The 19079-nt window shown below is 37.2% G+C and overlaps 1 protein-coding gene across 1 annotated transcript; it reads left to right on the top strand.

Annotated features, from left to right (window-relative positions):
- Window positions 1-688: 688 nt before the first annotated feature.
- On the top strand, window positions 689-18111 carry ANAPC4 (anaphase promoting complex subunit 4). The gene is made up of 28 exons (XM_071432598.1): window positions 689-883; window positions 1482-1587; window positions 2464-2596; window positions 3202-3276; window positions 3398-3424; window positions 3524-3568; window positions 5067-5151; window positions 5516-5626; window positions 6190-6273; window positions 6531-6617; window positions 7344-7408; window positions 7502-7544; window positions 7644-7720; window positions 8160-8260; window positions 8348-8399; window positions 8703-8758; window positions 9931-9977; window positions 10894-10950; window positions 11111-11167; window positions 11767-11860; window positions 12521-12618; window positions 13145-13206; window positions 13299-13337; window positions 13430-13531; window positions 14168-14245; window positions 14960-15130; window positions 16298-16421; window positions 16773-18111. The coding sequence occupies exons 1-28, from the start codon at window positions 776-778 to the stop codon at window positions 16986-16988; spliced, it is 2400 nt and encodes a 799-aa protein (XP_071288699.1). The 5' UTR covers window positions 689-775; the 3' UTR covers window positions 16989-18111.
- The last annotated feature ends 968 nt before the right edge of the window (window positions 18112-19079 follow it).

Genomic DNA, 19079 nt, shown 5'->3' with positions numbered 1-19079 from the left:
CTGTCAGGTCATCGTCAGCTTCTTCCTCATAATCCCAATGGCGTCGTCCTGCCTGAGCGAGATGGGAAGAGGTTCGTTTCTCCTGATAATGGGGCGATAAATTCTCTTTCTCTGAAAGATTTAGGTGTCCTGTGGCTGCTATCTCAGTGCGAGTCCTTTCTTTAGAAAAAAAAGTATCTTACATAGCACAGTTTCTATTTTAACAGTTTTTATAGACTTAAGAGAATTAATACAGCATTACTTCCTAACACACCACATATAATATTCAATTTAATATTTGCGAAAAGCCAATCATAAAATACGCATTTTTCACACAATCGTCTCACAGGAAGACTTGTGAATTTTTAAAAATTTCTCTCCAAGTGGAAAAGAGGCTTAAAAAAAAAGTATTTAGTACTTAGTAAGTGAGCGGAGCGGGAAGAGCCTGGCTCGGCGCTGCGGCGGGGCCCGTCCCGCTGCCGGGATCTCCGCCCCACTGCCGAGGCCCGCCCCGCTCTCAGAATTCCCCGCCCGGCTGCCGAGGCCCGCCCCGCTCTCAGCATTCCCCGCCCCGCTCTCAGAATTCCCCGCCCCGCTGCCGAGGCCCGCCCCGCTCTCAGAACTCTCCGCACGGCTGCCGAGGCCCGCCTCGCTGCCGAGGCCCGCCCCTCTCTCAGAATTCCCCGCCCCTCTGCCGAGGCCCGCCCCGCTCCTGGCCGCTCCTTGCCGCGGCGGGAAGCGCCGCCCCCGGAAGCGGGAGCAGAGGCCCGGCGGGCCCCGGCGGAGCCCCGCAGCCATGCCGGCCTTCAGGCAGGTGGGCGAGAAGCAGCTGCCGCAGGAGGTCGTGTTCATGTCGTGGTCCCCCAAAAGGGACCTCATCGCCCTGGCCAACCGGGCGGGGGAGGTGAGTGCGGGTGCCGGGTGAGGGGCACGGGAGGAACGGGCGCTGCCTCTCCCTGCAGGCCCAGGTGCCTTTGCCGTTACTTGGGGCTTGTTTCTCTTAAGCCTGGCCAGGCATTCAAGGGTAGCAAATGTTGTAAATCAAACGTCTTAATAATGCTCCTGCGTTTTTTGCATTCTGATTTCCGAACAAATTCACGTATGATATGCTCATCGCTTGTTTGTGGGATTTTAAAGTGCATGGAAGTTCCTATTTAAATTAAATTTAATTTAAATACTTTTTCCCCTGGAACTGAAGTATGTGATCGTGCATGAAGACAAGACTCATGCTTTTGGGCTGTCTGCTAGAGAGCTGATGGGTAAGCCCTGTTGGTTAGGAGCTTGTATCCTTATGCAAGGCTCAGCTTATTTCTCTGTACTGCTGTAAACTGTGTGCTGCCCTCTTAAAGAGCGTAGGAGTGAATCATCTGCTAGAGGGGCAGGTGTTTAAAACACAGGAGTTAAAAACTGATAAAAAACTCCGTGCATCTGGAACTGATTTGCAAACTTTTATTAATGGGAGAATGTGGTTTAAGTTTGTCTTTAATGCATTTGCTTTGTAGGTTTTACTTCATCGGCTTGCAAACTTTCAACGTGTGTGGAGTTTGCCTCCAAATGAAAATACAGGAAAAGAAGTGACTGCTCTTGCTTGGAGACCAGATGGCAAAAGTAATGTCAAGTATATGAGATGATATGGTGCAATAAAACCCCATGGGAAATCATGAATGATGATGTCTCTCATCGATGCAGGAAATTTTCAAGTAAACTGTGTTTGAAGAGAAGGGTGGCTTAATTTTATGTAGGTTCATTCACAGCAATAGAGAGATTAACACTGTTGAATGCAATTGCAAGAAAGACTTGTAAGCCAGATTTATGTGCCAAATGCTGCTTTTCAGGGTATAGTAAAATTTTAACCTCTTAACTATGCAGGATATTTTGTATGAACTACAAAGTTTATTGAGGGAGAAAGAAGCTGTCTGACCAGGATTGATTGAAAAGCTTAGCTTACCATAGGCAAAACTTTGTAGGCTAAAATTGCTCTAATTATAGACTAGAGAAGAAAAAAAAGCCTTTTCCTTATTAATAGAAATAATGTTGAAGTTAGTAGCTTAATAAACTTATGCCAGAAATCAGTTAATTTTTGCTTTACTGGAGGTGGGAGAATGGGAACAATCTTCTTCTATGACGTAGATAAAAATTGATGGCATCCGAAGAGTTTAAGAAACTTCTTTTTAAGCTGATTACCTGTAATTATAAGGAAGTAAATACAGAAACCTCTGCCTGCTATTTGCTATTAAGGATGAAGAAAGTTAAGAAAAAAGTGGTGCAAAAGTTGCTTGGCAAGTCCTAATTTGTGTTTTTTGTCCACCAAGTCTTTCTGGTGGACAATGTTATCTATAATATTGGACTCAAGTTTGCAAATTGGAAGCCTCTACTTTATCAGAACTATTGTTAGAAGTGTTAGAAGCATGTTCAGTTCTAGGTCAGTGTAAGATACACATTTTTCTTATTGGTTATTTGTACATTTTACTTGTCTTTCTCTAGTTTTGGCTTTTGGCCTTGCTGATACCAAGCGGATTATTCTGTGTGATGTAGAAAAGCCTGAAAGCTTGCACTCCTTCTCTGTGGAGTTATCTATTACATACATGCATTGGATGGAAGTAACTGAGGAAAGCAGGTGAGTCTGAAAAGAAATAAATCACAAGCCATGTAATGCCACCTTACTGATAATTTATATGTGGAATGTTACAAGCAGTCACATAAAGTAATACAGTATTCCACAGCTGTGGGGTTTTTTCACCACTTGGCTAAAATTTTCCTTTTTTTAGAAAAGACACTTTTCATGTGCTTATTTTTACTGCTGATACCTTAGTGTTGTGGTTCTTTGGGTAATACATTAAATTTCAGCATAATCTTGTGCTTCTTCTTAAGAGCTGCTTAATCTAGTGTTAGCATGTACAGCCTGTTGTATTGCAGGTTTGGAGAGAGTTTAAACAGAAAGCCTCTGACAGTAACTGATTTACAGGCAATGAAGGATTTGGTGACAAGCCTCTGAGCCAGCAGATACAAACTTTATTCACTGGAAATAAAAAAAGATTTTCAGTTCTTTTATTAATTTGATCACTTGATAAATTATTAAAGGTCCCATAAAGGATTATCCTCTGACATTTGTAATTTTGATATACATAATGCATTGAATATATACTCTTAACTCTGGAGTTGAAAAGAAAGTCTGTTATTTTTACAGCTTGTGTAATAAAGACAATATTATGTCTTTTTCAGTGTTCTCACTTCCTTTTACAATGCTGAAGATGAATCAAACCTCCTTTTGCCTAAATTACCAGCGCTACCAAAAAAGTAAGTGTTAGTCTCTTGAGGAAATACCATTTGTCATTTGTTGTCATTATTTCAGTTATTCATCTTTAATGCTCAAGAGCTGTCTGATTATTGTTACTGAGAGTAATTATTTTGTTTTCAGTTACAGTACTACTGCAAAAATTTTCAGGTAAGAAATTGTCATATTGTAACTCACTCTTTTTTCATTTTATTTTGTTTTCTGGTATTGAGACAAACTACATAAACATCACTTGTTTTGTATTTTCAGTGAAGAAAAGTCAGATGAGATTATGAAGCTTCTGGGTGATGTCAGGTAAATTCTGGCTGTGGCTTGTTGGTTGAGGGTTTTTGTTTAGTTGCTTTTTTTAAGGGATAAAATAATGGATAATTGAGTTTACTGTTAAATTATTCATAATTGTTTTTTAAGTCTCGGAGAAATGATACGGAATATCTTTTCTTATGTGCAAAGATAAAGTTCAAAGACTATATTAAAGTTTCCATCAGTCAACTTTTCTCCTTAGTTTAGAGGGATTATAAGGCAGTTTATCTGTAACTGCTGTTGGTGTCATATCTTCTTAGCAGATTTCTTGGGGTGCATTTGAAGGCTGATTTATGTGTTACTTAAGCTGGTCTTGGAGACATTTTTGAATGCTTGTTCTATACAGAGAATTCCTGGAGGTTTGTATGAGTGTGACAAATCTAAACTTAAAAGTAGCTCTGAAACTAGTTGTGTCAGTGTTACTTTAAAATAAACATCTGTTATTAGGGAACACATGAAGGGCAGCTGGTGGAAGTGTAATTTAGCAGACTGAGACTGGCTTTGTGCAGTGCCTTGTGCTGCTTTTTTAAGGGGGGCACTTAATGTCTGTGTCTTGTTTTTTCCATTTCACTGTTCCTTACAGTCTCACCACACAGAACCACCCTCCCTAATTCAAATCTGCATCTCTGTCTATCACCAGATACTCCTCTTTAAAACTTGATAGCTCTTCTTACAGTAGGATTTCCTTGCTTGGGAGAGAGTGAGCTGTCTGTGGTGTAGGAGCTTTGTGAATTCTCTCTGCTGTCTTCATCTGCTCAATTAATCAAACCAAAAGTTTTTAGGATACTGTTTTCCTAAGTTCTGTGTTGGCTTTAAAAGAAATATTCTGTTTCAATGTATATTTATTTAGGTATGTAACAGGCAGAAGTTGCAGTTAATTTTCTTGTATTTGTAGGCTTTTTCCCAAGCCAGTGTAGCACATTAGTGTTAATAAGTGAGCAAAACATAGATCTGTCTGTGCCAGACTCTATTCTTTGAACTGAGTTTCTGTTTCTGATGCTATTGTTACTTCTGTGGCTGTTATTGCTGCTGCATCCATTTCAAATGTTCATTGCCTCTGAAGTGCTGAGGGATGCCACTGAGTGAGTGTGACAAACTCACTCTGCATGTAATCAGGGTAATTCAAGGTAGCTTTGTAATAATGCTTTGCAGCTGCATTGGTAAGGGGAAGGTTCTAGAAACTTGTTAGTTTTAGTGAAAAAGGACTCTGTGACTATACTGTGCTATTTTTTCCATATTCTCTCAGTTAATGTAGTAATTAATACTCTCAATATAAATGTTAGAGGCAGGTTTTATCAATAAAATCCAAGCTAATTTGTTAGTTTATTTTTAAATTTCTTGACTGGTGGAAGGTAACACAATGTTTCCTTTTGTACAGTGATTCTTTAGATGAACATTATTAAAGGGAAGGAATTTAAGTACTAAGAATTACATCTGTGTGTATTCAACTTTTTTTCAGTATGCTTATCAGCACATTCTTCTATTTTTATAGACTTAATGCTCTTGTCCTTGGTGGCAGCTCAGGATTTATTGAGATATATGCTTATGGAATGTTCAAGATTGCTACAGTAAATGGGGTATGTTTGGTTCCTTTCCATATTTTTTCTTCATAATATGCCAAAATACAGCTGAATTGAGTGAAAATATACATATGCTTACACATAAGTGAAACTGGGCTGCTGAATTTGAAGAAACTAATTGGTTGGGTTGTTGGTTATTGATGGAAAGACCTTGTAACTGGGAAATTTAACTCTTGTTCCAAAATTCACTGTTAATACACGATAAAAAGAGTGGGTTTGCTCCTGAGCAGTAGCTGAAAATTTCCCTTTGTTTTTAGCTGCCATTGAACACAGTCATCTTTGTATGTCAATGTGTTAGAGCAGTAAATATGTCTTAGAGAAGATGAAATGTTTTACTAACTTGTAAACTGGAATCCTTCAGGTGGCAGGTTCTTGTCGTGGACTGTGTTTGTCTAGTGATTTGAAATCACTGTCAGTTATTACAGAGATACAAAGCTCTCCAGACAGCGATGCAGAGATAACATATTTTCAGGTAAGTAAACAAATTTAAAAACATTTTTTAAAAGTAAAACTGCTTTTTAAATTGCATTCTGGTAGCTTTTTTGCTTTCCCATTATAACAAAAACTACCAGTTCCAGTCATTCTGAAATTAACTCCAGTTTAGCTTTTGAATTTATGATGTTAACTTGCAGTTTCTGATGAGACTGACAGTGGTGATCTGAGCCATTCTTGCAAAATACTTATTCTAGAATAACATTAATTTATTCAACTATAGTGACAATTTTTCAGATTTTTCCATTCTGCACACAAGGGCATAACAGCAATGCTTGTGATTATCCTCTTTCCAGAACAGTCATCCTTAAAATTATTACTGTTAGAGCTCCAAAATGTGGAACCTTATCAGGGGTTTTTATAGATGTATTAAAAATAGTTATTGCTTCTTTGAATTAAATTTTCCTTTTAAAATCAACCTTAAGGAGTTGAGAATGAAGAGATTTTCTGTGCATCCTTCCAATCTGTCTTTTAATTTCTGTAATCTGTATATTGTTAAAAGACAAATCATCTGTTAACTCTTGCTTTTTCCATTTGTTACAGTTGGACACTAGTCTATTATCAAGTTACTTACCTGAGGTAACTCGAATGGCCCGGAAGTTTACTCACATTTCAACTCTGTTACAGGTACAGTTGTGTTAGACCATCCTTTTATTTAGTCTTGTGGTTCTGTAGGCCTTGACATTCTAATGCAAGTGACAAGTGTTTTCTTGTAAGAAGCTTGAGTTGGTTTTAAGTAAATGTAGAGCTCCAACTTGGAATTTGATAATAAATTTTATATAAGATCTACAGTGTATATTTCCTTTATATTGTAGCACCATTTGTTGAATGTGTTGTTGAAAGGGAGAAAGGAAATAATACTGATGCCAGTTTCTGTATTACAGTATATAAAGCTGTCATTGACATGCATGTGTGAAGCATGGGAAGAAATACTGATGCAGATGGACTCCCGACTAACCAAGTTTGTACAGGTACTGTAGCATTAACCAGCCTTTTGGAAAAACACTTTTTGCAGTAGTTCTGTTGTTCTTGTTAGTCTATTGAATATCTTAATGTTTAAGCATGATGCCTCCAGATAAGAGTCTCTAAGTTCAGAGACAGCCTGGAAGCTATTGTGTGTCAAGTGCTCTGATGCTGAAGGCACCTGTGTACAATCAAGCATAGTTGTATTGTGATACTTTTATTTATTCTGAATGTTTTAAAAACCATACTTTTCAGCTTGTCCAGCTGTTGATCAGTTGCTTTCTACTTAAGGCTTTGCTCTTTGTACTTAAGTCATTGATAAACTGATCACTGTAAATGTTCAGTAACAACATTTACAGCCTAGTTCAATATAGCACGTGTAATTATCCGTGTTTAAGATGCTATTGGATTTGCTTAAATTTTGTGCTCATGACCATGGTCAGAAGTTAGTGAATCTTGTAATTAGCTTATTTTTTAGAATAGATTCTTGGTGGCAAACTACTTAGAATTTTTATTGGGTAATGCAGTTGAAAATAACTTGAAATACCAGAGAAATTTCAGTGATCAGAAAATTTTGAGTGATCGGTAGTGATCAGTAGTGATTTCAGTAGTGATTTCAACATTCAAAGATCTGGGTGGCTTCTTGAAATAGTTTATATGGAGTGTTTGTGAGATAATTTGGTAGGCTGGATTTAATCTCTTCACCAATCTATTTCAATCATTTTGACTGACAGGAAAAGAATACAACCACTTCTGTTCAGGATGAGTTTATGCAGCTGTTGTTATGGGGCAAAGCAAGGTAGTTACTGTTGTTTTATCTGAGTATGCCTTTGCACTTGATGTTGAAACACAAAATGAAATGCCTATTTGGTTCTCTCCCTACCTCCTTCAGTCTGGAACTTCAGGCATTACTAATGAACCAACTGACAGTAAAGGTATGTTAACATTTTTTTAAACATACTAAATTAAACTATTTCAATGTCTTTTAATCATTTTTATGCTAACAGATCATTATTATATTTCTTTGTTAACAGGGTTTAAAAAAACTTGGTCAGTCCATAGAGTCTTCCTATTCTAGTATACAGAAGTTGGTTATAAGTCATTTGCAGAGGTAAGTCACAGAATTTCCAATGAATTTTAGATTAAATGGCATATTATATGCTTTGATGAAAGATAATATGCTGTCTTGGAGGTGCTTTCTATGTAGGTGGGCTGGTATGGAAGCTGTGATCATGGCAAAACATTTTACTTTTGTGCAGTAGAGAAGTAGTGAAGTATTTTGAACAATCTTCATGGTGCATCACCTGTAAATTGCTGCCTTAATTAGGTGTGTTTAATAGGATCTGTGCAAAATATTCACACTAAATTTATGTGTCATTGAGACAATATCTGCCTTTCTCTGAAGTGATACCATGCCTCTTGTTTATGGCAGACTACCTTAGAAAGCTTTTCACTTTGTACATTAAATAATAAAAACATAGCATGCAGCACAGCACTGAATTTCCAGAGTGTGAATAAAAAAATTATGCTTCTTTCCTCTGCTTTCCTAGTGGCTCTGAGGCACTTTTATACCACTTGAGTGAATTGAAAGGAATGGCTTTATGGAAACAAAAATATGAGTCTCTGGGATTAGATGCATCTGGAATTGACGGTACAGTAGTGTGTGTACTACCTACCTGCTCTCATTTCACTTTTGAAAGCTTAATAATAATGGTTAACTTTTTTTTTTTTTTAACAGAGGCTATTACTGCTGTTGGTTCTTTCATCCTGAAGGCAAATGAGCTGCTTCAGTAAGTATAAAGTCTGGAGAGTTTAAAAAGCATTCCTATTCAGTCTTGTATTGGAGGAGATTGATGGGCTGGGAATGGAGGAAGTTGGGAGAGCAAGACTCCTCTGTTGGTGGTGAGCTTTCATCTTGTCTCCCTGCATGTCAGACTCATACCACAAGAATAGTCTTATTTGAAACGTTGCATTGGGCATTTTGAAAAATACTGACAGAGCTTGCAGGCCTTTCTGTGGTAAAGATGGGACTTAAACATGAAGCAGCTTGTAACAGTCAGATTTTGTAATTTCTTGTCTTGTTTCTTGTTTAGAGTGATCGACAGTAGTATGAAAAACTTCAAGGCATTTTTCCGATGGCTCTATGTTGGTAAGATTGGTCACACAGTAATCATCCAGTATCTGGTATATATTGTAAGCATTGAAATGCAGACAAGTAACTAGGCCAGTCTTAGTTATAACCATCTATTTTTTTCTATCATAGAAAATTTCTGGACATATAAAGGGATATAGCTGATGAGGCAAGAGTAATTATAATATTAAACACAGATTATAAATTTGGCAGTTCTCAATTAAATTTAGTATATGCAGAGTGGGTATTGCATATACTTGACCTGTAATACTGCTCCAAACTGTTTTCTGTTTCATGAGCAATTTGCTGGTCTTGATTTGGAGAAAAATAAAGGACTTTTTTTAGTCTACACAAAACTTGAAATACAGCCTTATTTTCTTTTACTCTGTTACTTGCTGTTTTCTCCTGTCAAAGTCCAGTTACTTGTAAGGTTCTGCACAGATGTAAACAGTCTCTGAATGTCCACTTGCACTTAGTAGCCACCTTCGGTTGTGTCTGGATAGCTGCAGAGAAAATTTTACAAGGAAGTGAAACACACTGTATTTTAGCCTGCTTGTTTTTATAAAGTGTTTATGAATAAGTTTATAACTTCAATTTGATCTTTTTAGAACTACCTTACAAAACTAAGTGTTATTACCAGATATTGTAGAAGCACCAGATATGCAGTGTTAGCACCTACTAGCAGGAATATAATAGTTCTAATTTAAAAATTGCAGAAAGCAGAACTACCTAAGTTCTCTTTCATAATGTTATGTTCACTGTTTGTTTCATTTCAGACTAAACAGAGAACTTTATCCAATATTTGCATATTTAAAATTAATCCTGTGCAATTCTCTTAAAACACATTTTTCTGAGTATGACAGTTTTCATGTATTTTACATATATCTATTTTAGTACTCTGAGTATGGACATGAACAAATTCTTATGATCTCTTTTCATAATAATTTTCAGTCTCATACAGAGTAGAATGCAGTTGGAGAAGATTAAAGATAAAAATTCTTGAAGATTTGTAATGTAAGCTAGTGAGACTAGAGAGACTTAATTTCAGTCTCGACTTTTAATTCTTCATCCCAGGCTCTTTTGCTTCTAATGAATGAATCTTTTTTAACAACAGTGTCTTATTACATGTGAAAAATTAAGGATATTAGGAAAACAGTATTAATGCAATAAAAATATAATTTTTCCCTCAGCCATGTTGAGGATGTCAGAAGATCATGTGCTTCCAGAGCTGAACAAGGTAGTAGTAACATTTTCTAATAAATGGTGATATCCTCGATATTCTGCTCATCTCAAAAGCAGAATTAAAGGTTCCTTTTTGTTCCAGAACTTATAAGGGTAGTGTCTGTGCCACTTTTTGAGAAAGTTGATGCCTGCACATTGACACTAATATGCTGTTGTGCTTGAATTACTTTTTCTGTTTGCTTTGTTTACACTGCTGTATTTAGTATGCTGGGTATGCAAGGCCTCTGTATAGCAGCTCTTTATGCACCCTAAATGCTGAAGTTAACCAGAGTGAGATCTTAATATCTTTATCAATATCCCCATAGAGGAGAGGGAATGTATAACAACACAATAATATAATAATACAATAACACCTGCATCGAATTTGCAGCCACCATCACACTGCCCTCACTTGAGGGCAGAGGTGCCTTCCAGAAATAGATAGGCTGGAGGAATGGGAGGCAGGGACTCCCTGCAGTTCATGAAGGACAAAATGCAAGGTTCTGTTGTGGGGTGGGTTAATCCCCTGTGAGTGCACTGCTGGAGCCCATGTGGCTGGGAAGGTGTCAGCTCTGCCAAAATGATGTGGGAATCACTGGGTGCACGCTGGGCTTGCGCCAGCAGTGTGCCCTGGCAAAGGTGGGCAGGGGTGACCAGGGCTGTAGTAATGAGAGCATGGCCAGGAGGTCAGGGGAAGCACTTTCTGTCCTTATTTAGCACTTGGTTGCATCTCCAATTTGGGACCATCCTGTACAAGACAAGAGTGGTCTGGGATGAGTTCAGCAGAGCACTCCCAAGTGGGTTGGAGGCTGGAACATTTGCCCTGTGAGCACAGGCTGAGGGAGCTGTGCAGCCTATAGATTGTGTGTTCTGTGCTCACTGAAATGTGTTTCTTACCCTTTGCTTTTCTCACTGTTTTTTTTTCCTTTTAGATGACTCAAAAAGATATCACATTTGTGGCTGATTTTCTTACTGAGCACTTTAATGAGGTCAGTGAAACTCATTTTCCAAGTACGTGATTTGACTGTATTTTTGCTGGCAATAGCTGAGTCTGAAAAATCTTAGAATAAAATAATTTGATCATCTTTTTGTTCACTGTTCCTCATTACTTTTGTGTTTAAATAATGGGTTTTTTTACATTATTTTTAGGCACCAGAACTTTACAATCGTAAAGGAAAATACTTCAATGTGGAGAGAGTTGGCCAGGTAAAGAACTAAGGAATAAATGCAAAAAGAATACATGAGAAAATCCTTAGATATAGAAGCTTTTAAAGTTGTGTCCACTTTGTTTCCCTTTTTGCTCTGCGTTGCCTTTTTTTCTCTGTGTTGCACATACCAGTAATGGTAAAAAAGAGTAAATTGTTTCACCTTATTAATAGGAAAATGAGGGTTTAAAACCTTGTAGTTTCACTTTACACATGCTGTATTTTTAGGAAAAGACAAAAATATTTTGCAGCAGTAGTAAAGCTCTAAAAGCCAGCTACAGAAAAACTGATATGTTGGTTATCTGTGTGGCATTAATCACTGTATTTCAAAACATTTGTGTTCAAAACATTTGTATTTCAAAACATTTGTGTTCAGACTTGATCTGAAAATCAGTTTCTTAGGGAAATATCACCACGTGATCTTAAACAATAATTGATTTTTCTTATTGTTTCTAGATAGGGTGGAATATTTAGTTATAAGACTATGGCATGTTTATTTACCAAGAAACATTTACTATACTCGCTAGGGGCAATAGTGAAGGTGAATTCTAATGTTCCCTATTCTTAAATTACAGTCTTAAAAATGTGTTTGTTTTCTAGTACTTGAAAGATGAAGATGATGACCTTGTATCACCACCCAATACAGAGGGAAACCAGTGGTTTAACTTTCTTAAAGATAGTACTCATCTTAAAGGTAATGTGTTTTCATGAAAAAGAAGTGAATTCAAGATACATGTAGAATGAACCAATGTCGAAGAGTTATCTTTCTTCATTCTTGTGAGTTACTTCTGTAATGTTACTCATTGGTCTTCATCTGAGTGGAATAAAATAAATGGGCCTTGCACAGGGTTTATGTAGCTGCTTACCCAGTCAATTACCATTTTCTGGATATTGGGAGTTCCTCATTTTTTCTGTACCAGTCTCAGAAGTGTTGGCTTGGAAGGAATCCCAGAAGAGGTCTATTTTAGGATATCTTAATTCAAGAGAGTAATAGTTATGCTTAGGTTGTACCTGAGGGAAGTGCCCTAACTTGTTCTCTTTCACTGGAGTCTGAGACTATTTTGTTAATTAGTGGTGAAAAGGAAGTAAGAGACTATAATGTGCAGATGGTCACAATTATTCTAGTTTAACTTTAGAAACTGAAGACTGTAATATCTTGACAGCATAAGCTGTGTATAAAAGAGTTTGCTACAGTTGCCTTTTTCTGCCTATTTAATTTGATTAAAAGGGGGGAAATGGTAGCACTTTTGTCTGGAAAATAGTCTTTAGAAAATCTGGTTTTAGAGGTAATAATGGTGTAATATGTTTCTATAGAGATACAAGCATTTTTAAAATTAGCTTTGTCTGTTTACAGAAAGCCCACTTCTGTTTCCCTACTATCCTGAGAAATCATTGCATTTTGTCAAAAGGCAAATGGAAGGGGTCATTGATCAGTGTTTGCAAAAGCCAGCAGTAAGTTCTGTTTTTACAAATGATAACTTTCTTTTAGGGATAGTGGTCAACTGAAGGAAGCAGTCACACTTAGCAAGGCCTGAAGCTTTAATCTTTGCCTTTGAGTGCCTATAACTTGGGTAGAGTCCAGCTTCACTGCTGGGGTATCTCAAGCCTTTGGCCAGGGATAGTACAGTGGGGGATTTTTTAATTTGACATATTCTCTTCATATGATATTGGGATCTGGTTTTAATGTTAATTATATATATATATATATGTGTGTGTGTGTGCTGTGTACCAGATAACTGTGTCAGCTGGCAATACATTAGTCTAATATGGAGAAACATGAAACAAATGTGTGAAGTGACATAGTGTATGTAGTATTTGCATTAGGGATGTTTATTCTAGGATAAATATTAGTGGAGTTTTCTTTCAGATGCACTCAGAGGTTGTTGGTAGGTTGGTTGTTTTTTTTTTTTTCTTAAAAACGTGTATAATTATGAATAACTGCCTGTATTTTATGGACTATTTCTATTCTATTTATTAGGATGTAATTGGAAAGTCAGTGCATCAAGCAGTCTGCATGTCTCTCTACAAAGTTTCTCAAAGGTATTTCTTTACTAAAAGCAGCTAAAGAAGTGTGCAACTAAAACTCATGCATGAATAGCATTTCATAAACTGTTTTGGTCCTTCCTTTTCAGTGAAGATTCCACACCTCAGTTATTTAAGTTACCATTTCTGTAAGTATGCTGCTATTCCTTGTTCCTATTCCTTGTAGTTTATGGATTATTAAAACTTGATCTAAATTTTCATTTCTTCCATCACATTGCAGGTGGAATGACAAAACATCTAACTTACATTATGTTCTCTTCACCATGTTAGAAAATTCTATTTCTAAAATACACATTTTGAGGAGACATACTGATACTTCCAGGTAAGACAAAAAGAGGGAAAAAGCGGTATGTGAGTTTTGCCACATTTGTACAGAAACATTTACAATTTAAATCTATTTGTAAAAATAAGGAATGAGCACCATGAATACAATGTCCCTTGAATTCTAGAGAAAATGAGGAGTACATTAAGAAGTGCAGCAGGAAACTGCAGCAGAAGTTTGTGCTGTATTACACTCAGTAAATCTCATCTCTAGACCCAAGATAGTTCTGGGATAAGGAAAAATCAGACTCCATTAGATTGCTGCTAACAGAATTACTTGTTTGTGCAAACTTCTGAAAAATTACAAAGAATCCTGCTTCCACTGTTGCTTTGTCTTACTCTAAATAGTATTTTTGATTAATGTCTTGCAGTCTGTAATTTAATGATGGCTTTCTCTTCTCTGTAGAGAAGAGGATGTAGTTTTCCATTTGACTCCATTAGTTATGTTTTTCTGAGGAGCAGAGGAATTTAAAAGGTTCCCATCCACCAATAACATAATTTTGGCATGTATCCATGTATTGTGCTGAGCTTAGATAGGCTTTTACACCATCTTGTACCACAGTTGCCATTAGAGATTTTGGATTCTCAGTGAAGGGAAAGGTTTTTGTCACTGAGATAATTAACTCTGTTGTTCTAGGTCTGTCAGTAATGGGATTCTTGCAGTAGAGTTTGGAAACTTCTTGAACAACAGTATAAATGAGAGCTCAGACTCCAGGTCAGTATATTTGATTTTTCTTGCAGATTGCTGAATTAAAAATCATATTTCCTGTTGGTTTTCTTGCATTGTTACCTTTGAAGTTAACTCACCTGGGTGAATCAGGGTGTAAGAAATGGCACAGGTGCATGAAGCTGCAGAGTAGTGCAAATCTTACATCACACTTTATCTCAAGGTCAAGTAAATTTTAGTTTTCCAGTTGAAAACTAAAGCTTTAACACATGTGCAAGAAACAAATCTAACTGGAAACAAGTATTGTTTATCTCTGTGATGTTCTTTAAGGTAAAACTTGGTATGCCTGAATGTAGCTATCTTACAAGGCATGTGGTAAACTAGTCCTTTTTGTGTAGAAAAGCCAGATGTGATTTGCCCTCAGAACCTTCAGCTGTATTTCTAAATTTTCTTTGGTGTTTATGTTTGCTGTTTCTTATGTTTCATCTGAAACGTGAAGGTTGCTAGTAAGAGTTTTTTGTGAGTTGCTTAATTTTCCCCTTCAGAATCATTTTTCCTGCATGATGCAGGAGTCTGCCAGGTTATGGCTATCATTCAGTCATAGCTGCACAACTGACCTCTTTGATTATTTTATTATTATTTACAATGAAGCTCGTTGTTAAGTACTGAATACTTTTTACCATGTGTGCTGGTCAACTTTAACATATTTTATTTCTACATTTTCTTATATTACTTGATGCTTTCTAAATTATTTTCGTATAGATGCTACAGTTGTTTGGATGCTCATTTCTATGATGATGAAACTGTAACTGTAGTTCTGAAAGAGAGTGTGCAACAAGAGGGGAAGGAGAGAGTCTTGGCTCAGCTGCCTTTATCTTCAGTATATACGGATGAGGACCAAGATAGGAAATTCATTTGGGATTCTATGGAAAGGTACTGAAAAACCTTGAGCAAATCTGAAAATGTAGAACTGAAAAGCAAATTAAGCAAATATTGTGATCGTGTACAGTTACTCATACTTTGTGCGTGTGTAAATATTTTAAAGACAGAAACTCTTTTTGTGCCAGGAGAGTAGGATGGGGGAAATGGAAGCTTCCTAAATAGTTTGTTTTGTGGGTTTTGAGAGGTTGGTTTTGGTTTTTTTTTCATACTGATACTACTTCTGTACCTGCCTGTCATGAAATGGAAGGATCAGCTGAAGGCACCTTGCAGAATCAGAAATCTTCCTTAGAAGATGCTGACTTTGCTAGTCAGAATACTTCAATTGAGGATGTTTTCAGCATATGTGCTCATATACCTCTGCCTTGTAATAAGAATATGCAGGTATTTCTTGATCTTTCCCTGTTAGCCACCCTTAAAAATATTGTCAGCTTGACCTTAAAACATCAGAACTGGTACAGCTGTCTGCATTGGCATAGGTAGAGGTGAAAGTGAGCACACACACAAGGGCCAGTGAAGTTCAATTAGTGAATCCAATCCTTTAGTTGCTGTGTGTTCCTTGCTTTTACTTTTCTCCCATTCTTCTCTGGTGGTTTGCTCAAGATGCATTTTTATTTCAAAATAAAGAGCCACACCGAACTGTAAATTAACTTTCTTATGCCACAAAGATCTTGTATATTGAAGAATGAACAGAAAATATTAGGAGCAAGTTCAAACTAATCCTGGCTGCTGTAATAGGTAGGGAGTGTCTTCATACAATCCCTGTGAGTGGGGTAATGATGCATATTTGAAAGGTCATGGAGGCCAAACTTCTGTGTAAGGGAGGCACTGCGTCCAGGACTGTGTTTGGAAACTCCTCTTTGTGCAGAGGAGAAGTTTGAAAAAAGCCACCCACATCCTGCTACAGCTGTTTCTTGTGGGAAGGTCAGACTTTACAACTCCCTTCTCACCTGCTGTAATGTTTTTAACTCTGTTGGAACGTGCTGTGTCTCTATAGTTGGATCTCCTGCTCTAGAGTATCATAGTGGCATTACGATGGTTTCAGAGACTTATCTGCTTCTTGCATATGATGAAATTTAGACATAAGAAACTGGAGGTTTTTTCTTAGAAGTGCAGTTGTTTCTTGTGAAGCAGCTTTGTGCTTTTTTCCTTGCTGTGCAGGCTGGATGAGCAGAGCAGTGAGATACCCACACGTACTGTCTTCTTGGAGAGTCAGTGGAGAGTGCTGGAGAACATGAAAGCTCAGTATGTTTCTGTAAATGGCATTAGAAAAGTTTCTTGTGTGGTAAGTGCAGTATCTCTGAAAAAGCCTGTCTATTAAAGGAAGTGTGCTGACTGAAGTGGTAACCTAAAAATTACCAATTTTCATTTTTTTGTTAACAAATAGATTATTTTTTTCATAATCTGCTATTAGTATGTAACACCATAATAGCACAGGATGGAAAAACTTTAACAGAAGGTAATAGATCTGCTTGCTGTACTTCTCAGTCTGTAGAGCAATAAAAAAGTTGCTAATTCCCTTGAAACCTCTATTTCAAAGATAAAGGTTATTTTCAAAGCTATTGGCTGACAATTAAAGTGCTGGTGGTGTTTTTATTTATTTGGTCATTAAAGGAACTTCTTACTGTCTCTGTAGCTAAGTTCAAACCTCCGCCACATCAGGGTGTTTGAGATGGACGTAGAGGATGATGGGGAAGTTGAGGAAGAAGAGGAAGAAGAAACAACTCAGATTGCAGCTGGGGAACCTGATGAGCCAAATCAGCCTGCAGATGGCCAGGACAATGTGTGTGATGCATCTGCTGAAGAACTACCTGATGAAACTGAAGAACATGAGACAAGTCTGGATCCTTGAAATGGGCTTTGGTAATAGAAAAGGGACAGGACTGAACTGTAAATACTCTTTTTAATGGCACAAAGAAATTGTGTATTGAAGAATGAACAGAAAATATTAAAAGCAAGTTCAAACTCATCCTGGCTGCTACAGTAAGCAGGGACACTATCAGTACTGTCCCTGGGACTGGGAGTGATGTGGAGTGATACATTTGAAAGGTCATCTAACTAGTTAAAAAGTAATCTGACTTCAGGCTGCTGAGATGATGGATCCCATACCTCCTCAAGCAGCTGAATCAAACTGGAATTCTTTATTGCTTCTCAGCTAAGATTGTGTTCTAGAGTACCTTTATTGACTCTTTTCTGTCTGGCACACAGTTTGGTACCAGCTAAAGCTTTGAAAGCTTTTCTATTTGCCATTTTTAAAAGGTGAAGAAAAAAAGAAATACCAGCTGAAGTTTTTGTAGCTAGTCTGTTCAGTCCTGGGTACTGTTATAAAGATAAAATAAAGTTGTATATAAGACCAACAAAACTTTTTTGCTTCTCAGACTTTGTATTCTAGTAAGGGGTTTGAAAGTTTCCTGTAGAACCAAAACGTAAGGTTGCAAATCAGTGCAGGGCTACTTACACAACAAAATTTAGCAACTGTTAATGAAATGCATAGTTTTAAAAGCTCTTTGGATAACTTCTGTGCTTGGTAACACAGCATTTCAATCTATGCAGTTCTTTAGTCCTCAGTGCAATGTGTTTGTGCAGTGCATGATTTGTCAAATGTTTGCATGTCTCAGCCTGCCTAGTTTTTGTGAATTTGTTCCTGAAAGCCTGTTTTCTCAATCTGGAATTTTTTGTAATGAAAAATTTCAACAGAGAATGAATTTTTTTATTCTAATTTAGCACTGGGAGTTGTGCATAGCTCTCAGCATAATCATGTTACTTAGCAGTAGAAACTAGAAAGAGCATTTAGGAATCTAAAATGTTTTCTTCTTCCCTACTAGCTGCCATTCTGAACTGACATAAAACTCAGCTCTTTGAATTAACAATGCTGCTTAATGCATGATCTTCCTTTGAACAGTGAGTGTACCTTGTATTTGTGAGGAGGACCAAATTTCCATTCTGTGCTTTAAAAATAAATCTTTTGAAATTGCTATTTGGCATTGCAAAATTCAAATACTAAACTTATTTTACCCTCATATTTTGAAATATACTATTTTTAAGTAACTTTTTTAAAGTGGACTTCTGAAGGTTTTGATCTCTTTGGGGGAGACTCTGGTAAAACAATCTTTCGGTTTTGAAGGAGACTAAGTTTTTGCTTTTCCTAACAACCTCCTTGAAAGCTGCTTGCTGTTCATCATTCTCATCCAACAGATGGTCAAGGTTCAGGGCACAGTGAAGCTGTAGGACAGGAGGGGCAGAAATGCCCATCCAGAAGTACTGTGATTTTCTGTGTAGAGCAGGTAACTCTTACTAAAACATTGCTGTTGCAACAGAGCCCACTCAGCTTAAACCTGGCCTTGTGTTCTTCCAGGAAACTTTTGCTTCTGATCTAATTTAGAGTTGTCACATCAAGGGCTTAGAAGTAATTGTTCTGCTGTGTTTTGTGCTATATAGTTTTAGTCCATGTGCATATAGAAATCTGATCTATCCTGCCCCAGTAGTTCCTAAATTTGTGTTAGTAGCAGATGTGTCCCATGTCACAGGGGCATGTCTTTCAGACATCTCTAAGGTTATTCTGTGCACCTTTCTAGTCCAGTCTGGGATAAACTTGAGTCAGTGGGAGCTTTGTGTCTGCCTTGGGTAAGTCCATGTGCACATTGTACATTTCTCAGTGACACAGTACACACACACCAGTGGTCAGTGCTGCTGCATGCATTGCTGATTCCTTCTGACAAGCTTTTTAAAAATTTAATTTACTGATGGATTTTTGTAATAATAAATATGTCAGTAATGTGTTTATGCAACTGTTTTCAAAAGGTGTTAAGAAGCATTTGATCTAGAAGTATTTTAGGATTTTGGTGGTGTCTGGGTGTGGTGGTTTCTCATTTACCATTTTGCTCTCTTATGCTAACTGAAGGCTCAGTCAACCTTTTTCTGTGGGGAGTTATAATTTACGGAT

This window comes from Agelaius tricolor, unplaced genomic scaffold (assembly GCF_023055355.1).
Source record: "Agelaius tricolor isolate 1412-34295 unplaced genomic scaffold, bAgeTri1.0.p SCAF_8, whole genome shotgun sequence".
NCBI lineage: Eukaryota > Metazoa > Chordata > Aves > Passeriformes > Icteridae > Agelaius > Agelaius tricolor.
Note: the sequence above shows the minus strand (reverse complement) of the source record. Positions and strands in the feature narration are given on the sequence as shown.

Excerpts from the sequence above, each read along its gene's own strand:
- ANAPC4 (XM_071432598.1), top strand. The coding sequence starts at position 776 with ATGCCGGCCTTCAGGCAGGTGGGCGAGAAGCAGCTGCCGCAGGAGGTC. Across the intron at positions 2,597-3,201 it reads GAAGTAACTGAGGAAAGCAG|TGTTCTCACTTCCTTTTACA; the intron begins GTGAGTCTGAAA and ends TGTCTTTTTCAG. Across the intron at positions 10,951-11,110 it reads TTACTGAGCACTTTAATGAG|GCACCAGAACTTTACAATCG; the intron begins GTCAGTGAAACT and ends CATTATTTTTAG.